General features: G+C 43.1%; 1 protein-coding gene across 2 annotated transcripts; it reads right to left on the reverse strand.

Annotated features, from left to right (window-relative positions):
- Positions 1-1,878: 1,878 nt before the first annotated feature.
- Positions 1,879-6,833, reverse strand: LOC147153460 (uncharacterized). Of its 2 annotated transcripts, XM_086030204.1 has the most exons (5): positions 6,077-6,833; positions 4,798-5,252; positions 4,335-4,497; positions 2,677-3,114; positions 1,879-2,570 (listed from the first exon to the last, which is right to left on the reverse strand). In XM_086030204.1, the coding sequence occupies exons 1-4, from the start codon at positions 6,353-6,355 to the stop codon at positions 2,713-2,715; spliced, it is 1,299 nt and encodes a 432-aa protein (XP_085886330.1). In that variant the 5' UTR covers positions 6,356-6,833; the 3' UTR covers positions 1,879-2,570; positions 2,677-2,712. The 2 variants fall into 2 exon arrangements, with proteins under 2 accessions (XP_085886330.1, XP_085886322.1); XM_086030196.1 differs by having other exon boundaries at positions 1,879-3,114.
- Positions 6,834-7,419: the final 586 nt, after the last annotated feature.

Raw genomic sequence — 7,419 nt, forward strand, 5'->3', positions numbered from 1 at the left:
GGGGGGGGGGGGGGGGGGGGGGGGGACGGGACGTGTTCGTGTGTGTGTGAGAGAGAGAGAGGGGGGTGGGGGGTGGGGGGGGATGAGATCGATCAATGTGCTTGGAAGGGAAAAAGGGCATGGGGAGTGGTATCTTACAGAATCAATCAATTCTGACTTCCTGTTTACCAAAGTCTGAGTCACATTCACACTTTACTGGGACAAATGCCATATTTCAACAAATAATCCAGACTTATATGACCAAATAAATGTAATTATTTCTACAATAGGCTCACTGCTCACATCTGCAGTAATGCTTTGACATAAATGGATCAGTGTTAATTTGCCAGGGCTCCACCATGGAGGTGTTCATCTTTTACAACATCAGCTGCTGAATTAGATTAACGGGAATGTAGGTACATTGGAGATGGTATTTTCTTTACCAAAAGCCAGTGACTGTTCAACATGACAGTGAAATCTGTGTGTCTTTGCAGTGCTTCTAAGTCATTCTCTATGTTGATTCTTCAGTCTTTCAAATTGTGTTATTTCGGTGTCATGTTCTTAAAGCAAAACTGTGTCATGTCAGTTTTTGTTGATTATGGCGGCGCCATGTGGACAAAAGTGGTAGTGTTTTAACAAAAGTCAACCACATTTCCCATGCGCGCCAGCGCATAGTGTCGTGAAATCCTGATCTCCCGCTGGCCTGCAAGTTGGACTGAATTACATTTCTATTTCCATTGGCTGTGTGAAAGATGAACACCCTGAATTGGTTGCCAGCCAATCGCAGGGCACACAGAGACAAACAAATAACCGTACTCACAATCACACTTAGGGGCAAATTTAGAGTGTCCAATCAACTTACCATGCAAGAACATGCAAACTCCACACAGGCAGGCCGGAGCCGGGATCGAACCCACGACCTCTGAACTGTGAGGCGAATATGCTAAACAGTCGGACACCGTGCCCGGCTTCTGCTATGACACCAGTAATGGTGCGTAGATGTTCGAATTGACTTCCGTCCTTATAGCCAAAGGAGGAAGTGAGTATGCCATAAAGCAATTCAGGACATTTGTATTTTTTTTGTGTTCCAGGATTGCTCCCATCCTCCTCAAAGTTGGCTCAGGTAACGACCAATCACGGCTCAGCTTTAGAAAATAGGCGAGCTGTGATTGGTCGTTACCTGAGCCCTGAGTAGTCCTGATGTCATTTGCAGTCGACAGAAATGACAAAATGGCCGCCCCCTGATATGGCTAAAAAGGGGTGGATTCATTTATATTCCACAAATGCAATATTAATCAGAATGCCGTGTTTCGTGTTTGCATATTTTTGAAAAAAATATGTTTGGGTTGATTACGTCTTTAAGGTATTCTAATGTGTTTTATATTCAAATGCGGGCATTATGGTGGTCTTCTTGTTGCTGTTTGCACACCTGCTTCATATTTGAGAGGTTTGGAGTTTGAAGTCCAGCCTTCCTGTGTGGAGTTTGTGCAAGGCCTCTTCACATTCAGGGCCGAATTTGATAAATTTGTGACTGGCATGGCGCTAACCGGTAAAAATGGAACACAAAGATAGCGTCTACTTCACCAAGCATGTGCAGATGGTGAAATGCTTCACTAACTACGATGCCAAGCATATGCTAGGGAAAGGTGGTATAAGGGCTAGCATTTTCAAAGAGATTTTATTGACTATACCTTCTATCCACATCTAAAAACATGCACGCTCATTGGAGTTTCTAAATTGTCCATAGGTGGGAATGTGAATGGTTGTTTGTCTATACGTGATCTGTGACTGGCTGGTAACCAGTAGGACTGTAGGGTCTACCCTGCCACCCGCCTAAAGGTGAGCTGGAATACAACATGATCAACAAAACCATACAGTGAATATGACATAAAGAGTCACTTTACAAAACTGAACAATTTCGTTTATTTGAAGACATTTTGAACTTAGAGTTCATCTTAGTTCAATTGAATTCTGGGTATAACATACAGCAGTGCTTAAAAGGAATACTGTACGGTAAGTACAGTAAACCAGTCTATAAAACATTAATACAATATTGTTTCAGAATGTTTACCAGAAATCACAGCTTTTCCTGCATTGCATAGTTTGTGTCATTATTTGATTGTTCACATCCGTTAACGGAGGTGCTACGATCAGGTTACAATTGTCTCAGCTATTCCTTTCAAATTCTTTCTACGGCTAACTATTCTTCTTTCTTCATATTTGTTTCTCCTCACACACTCACAAAGCAGACGTGGAAACAAGGAAACCATGTCACGGTGGCATACAGTTAACAGTTATTTACAGTTATTAATGTATGTTGTTGTGTAGTGCACAACCCAGATTTTGGAAGCAGTGGAACATAGTTAACTGAAAGACAGAAAAGGTTTACAGAATAAGGCTTTGGAGGTTTGTGAGGTTATTGACTGATAAACCTGAAATCTTGTAATCTGACTTCAGTTCAGTGGCTGAATTATCAACTAGCTGTCTTTCAAAGAGTACCCGTGTCACCTGATGCATGCTGCACACACAGCAAGCACAGACGCCTCAATATTTGTTATACTGTCACTGTTGATGGAGGAAGTTCTTCCCCTCTGGTGACACAAAAAAAAAAAGAAGGGGAGAACATTAGCAGCGATGTGGTGGTGTAATGGATCAATGAGACTGCTGTACATAGTTTTTATAATTTGCTTCTCTTACTTCCTCACAAACATTATCTTCTGATGCATATTCGTCCTAGAGTTCCACTTCATTGTCGATCTCCTCTTCGTCTGATTCAATTTGTTCAGCATCTACAAAGACCTCATCATGATCATCGGCCTCTGCTATAGCATCACCCTCATCAAGTAGTAGTGCCTCCAGGAACTGATCTTCATCACTCAGAATCTCCTCCAGACTTGGCTTCTCCCTTTTTCTGTGTGTTGCATCGGATTCTGGAGAGGTAAGCTTCTGTTCCGTCTGCTCAGTATAAGACTCGTCATCAGAAGCGTCCTGCGCCGGCTCCTCTGAGTCAGACTCTGCTGCTACAAGGGCGGCTTCCTCCTCTGTAGCTGGATCCTCTCTCTCAACAAAAGGAGATGGCTCTCCCTCAGCTTGGTTTACGGACTCTGGTAGAGCCTCAGCTTCATCTCCTACCATCTTAAAGAAGACATACATAAGGTCAGTTAATCAGCAAGGTCAGCAGAAGCTGGATAACATACCTGATTATTTGAATCAGGTGTTTTGCATCAGTGAGACAAAACATCCATGATACTGGAAGTGATGGGCAGATGAAGCCTTCTGAACCCTTTCCATCCAACTGACTCACAAAAAGGTTCAGCTGGTAGCTAAATTATTGACGGTCATTTGAACTATGTGATTTCTTTTTTTTCCCAGTCCAACAACCGTGTCAGCATGAAAATAATAGCTGGAATCAAAACACCAAATTAGGTCTACTGGACTGGGGTTAATTTATGTAATTTGTTTATGATTCATTTGTGGCTTATGTTATGGTATGAAATGACATACTATGTTTACGTTCAAATTGGTGTTTAACAAAATTTGTGACATTGACATTGATTGTGCACCGTAGTGCATGTGCTTCAGAACGCGCTTCCATCTTAGGTTGTTGCATTCTCTTTGTTGACCACTAGATGGAAATGAATTCTACACATTGTCCTTTTAAGAAAAATATATTGACCCCAAACTTTAAGTAAGTGTTGAAAGACCACTCGGAAGTAAAACCAATAGCCAACAAGCACATCATCTGAGATTTTAACCTTTTAAAATCTGAGCAAGTTTGACATCCCAACTGATGAAATATGGCAAAAATGGTGATTTGGCCTCAACCACAAAACATCTTTGAAGGCCCATTGCTTTCACTTGTTGTATTATGGCTATTTTGTTGTTGTATGTTAAGTGCTTTGTTCCAGCTGTAGCTATTGTGCAATATACATAAATATAGCTATATACATAAACTTGTATTGTACTTTCTTTTGTCGGTTAGCATATAGTTTTGGTGCATTACCGCCACCCTTTCTAGCATGATATAAAGAAGGTGGCCACCAGCAGTAATGCGTGACTACTTCTTCTGTCTTTTAGCAGTGAGCGAATACTTTTGGTGCATTATCGCCGGTGGAAAGAAGGTGACGGTAATACACTGAAAGGCAACACAATTAAGAAATGGGGAATTTGGGTGCCAGACACTGCCAGTCTAAGTTTTCATTTTAATATGAGTATAAGTCATAGGACCAGCCAAACTATGAAAAAAAAAGTGTGACTTATAGCCCGTAAAAATAAGGCACAGCCAAACATTGCACTGTGTTCACCCACTATATAACTAACATTAATCATTTCGATTGTTTTGTTTACTATATTACCTGTGTAACCTGCCACTGTAGGTTGTCCAGCTGAGCCCTGAGTTCGGCGTGAAGGCTATGGCTGGCTGAGTTCTGTTCCCGAACACTCATTCGAAGTGCGCTGATCTGTTCCTCCATGTCGGCCTTTGTGAGTTGCTTGGAGCGTTCATTTGGCAGCAATTCTCTGAGGACAGAGCATGAGAATGCTTTTCGTTGGTTTTACCTTTGCAGGCTTCATCCTGAGTATTAAACATGTAATGTGTCAAAAGTTGCAGATGATGCATGCTAAAACATGTTTATCAAATATTCAACCCCAGTGTTTTTATAGCTTGGTGCATTCTTGCAATGTGATCATGAAGCCTACCAACAGGGACTTGGAGCAACACAGAGCCGTAGCCAGCAGGGCTTTGACAAAGCAAACATCATGTTATGGGTCAAAGGATAGGAGTTATTCCCTCCCAGCACAAAAGCTGCTTTCTCCAACCTGATAGTCGCCATCTCGGTCTGGTACGACTTCAGCTGCACCTCCAGACCGATCAGCTGTGCAGCCTGCTGCTTCAGGTTGTCCCTCAAAGTGGCAACATCATGCAACATGGCTTCTGCTTCTTCCAAGCGCCCCATCACGGCTTGGACCTGCTTAGATAAGTTGGCGCTGGACGTAGCGAGGGCCTCTACCTGAAGTCCAACCCCCTTAAACTCCTCAGTCTTCCCCTCAAACCTTGCCTGCAGCTGGCTTAGCTGCTCCACAGACACAGTGGTCTGTTGGATGTCTGCCAGGCGGGATTTCAACTCCGTGTGGAGTGATAGCACCTGAGCGTGCAGATCCGACGTTTTGAGGTTCTCTGCGGTAGCTAAGGCCTCCTCCGCCTGCTTCTGGGCCAACGTGTACGACTCTTCCAGAGCATTTATGCGACTTTCGACATCATCTGTAAAATGCACCTGTAATGACAAGTGCAACATCTTGAGCCACTTGAGAGCGCTAGCTACCAATTCCAGGCGGGAGCTTGTTGACTGCTTCTTATTCCAAACCAATACAAAATCCAATGAAGCTGAGGGAACTTGCAAGGACTTTACTATAGAGGTTAAATGAGCTCCCACCATGTCGGTTGAGCTTTAAATAACAGGTCTTGTGCAATATGTTTTTGGAATTTGACCAAGGCTTAGCATTTAATACTTTATCAGGTAACTACAAGAACCCAAATGGTGACACCCAAGGTGCACAACATGATGTTGTAATTACTACATGTGCTGCAATTACTGTTGATTGTTATTCATTTTATTGTTATTTCATTATACACTGTACAATGACAATACAGATTATAATTATAATCCTATTCTATGGACCGAGCAGGCAAACACATAATTCATTTATTTGCTGAAAAAAATAAAATCTCAGTTCAATTCATGTTGGTTAACCTTTCAGAAGTAACCAGTAAACAGTGTCTGCCCTTGTGTTCCGGTATCACTTAAACCACGGACTAAATTTAGCCATGACATTTTACGGATCCAGTTTGTATATTATTAATAATATTATTTATATCAACACAGTGACTGCAGACTGTGGAGCCACAACGTGAGCTCGGACACTTTCCATATGAGGGTATAAATATGTAGTAGCTACTGCTGTATACTGGAGTGAGAGATCAAGTCAGTGGGTCATGACAAATCTGACCTGTTTGGAAGCGGCAGCCTGCACTGCAACCTCGGCGTGTGGACAAGAAAATCACTAGTTGGCATTGTAGCAATGACTCTAGAATTCTTACCTTATCACTAGCGTGTCGCATGGTCTCCTGTGACGCCTGGAGCTTCACCACTTTCATCTGCATGGCTGTTACGGCATCTGTCAATTGGGTCAAAGTTAGGTGCTGCTGGTAGCAGAACCATGCTGCCGTTGCACCACCGACTACAACGACGATACATGCTAACAACACAAGCGGGTAGCTATTCCCTCCTGCTCGAACTTCGGATTCCGGAATTTCACTTTTGATGTGGTCCTCTTCGTGTTTGTGATTGCTTTTCCCCTTCCGGTGCTTGGCCGTCATTGTTCCCGCATAAAGGACACGATGTGAAGGAAAGGAGGAGGCGTGGTGGGTAACAAGCTGAACTCTGCGTGAGCGCACGTTGAAGAGGCTGCTACAATCTCAGCCCAAGATGAGAGGAAGTAAAGGAGGCGTCTACGATAGTACTTGTACTTGTAGTCGGTCCGTTCGGGAAGGGCCGCCGTCCCACTACTCGTGGCAACCAGCTCCTGGGCGCTATTTTTTACTGCGGATGACATCCGAGCTGGGTGCGCGCGCGTGTGGTCATGCAGCACGCAAACATGGCGTTCGTGTCATGCTCATTACCAGAGGTGGTCATTCCGTCTTATGTGACGGACTGGTCCATCTATCCGTCAGTAATGGACGCCCGTTTTACCAACGGTTGACGAATGACGGGAACATTTTTAAAATAGACATATTAAGCATAGACGGAAACCCTTTATTTAGTCGCCATTCGTCTGCAGTCTATCATTACTATATTTTTCGCAGTCTATGTTCAATGGCCACAGCTAGCGCAGGGAGGACAAATTGTTGTTGCTCGGGGGACAGATTTGAGTGAGGGACCAGGCTGTGAAGACGCTTCCAAAGCGCATTGAGTCACTATTCCACTCCCCTCCGTCAGTCCATCCACAAAATGAGCATCCGTCCGGACCGTTCCATCCCTCTCTCTCTCTCTCTCGCTCTCGCTCTCTCTCTCTCTCTCTCTCTCTCTCTCTCTCTCTCTCTCTCTGAGAGGACAACCACAAAAAATGTATATATTTTTATATTAATGTAATAATCATTTGTTTGATTTGCCTTCAAAAATAAAATTACTTGAAGGTAAAACTTTCAGGTTACACCAAATTAATATTTTTTAATTGATCAAAAGCCTAAATATTGACTGTGATGCATAACAATTGTTTTTTATGTCCATCCTGTGTTTAATTTTTTTCAGTGTACGGTACATATTTCTAATCTACCTGTACATATAACTTGTAAACCAACAAGACCAAGGGGCCATTCATTTTCTTCCGCCCTTCCTTTCACACTCATCTGTCTCCCTCCGACATAAAAATAACGACACGAGA

The sequence above is a fragment of the Filicampus tigris genome, chromosome 1, assembly GCF_054856515.1.
Source record: "Filicampus tigris isolate MCC_2025a chromosome 1, RoL_Ftig_1.0, whole genome shotgun sequence".
NCBI classification, from domain to species: Eukaryota; Metazoa; Chordata; class Actinopteri; order Syngnathiformes; family Syngnathidae; genus Filicampus; species Filicampus tigris.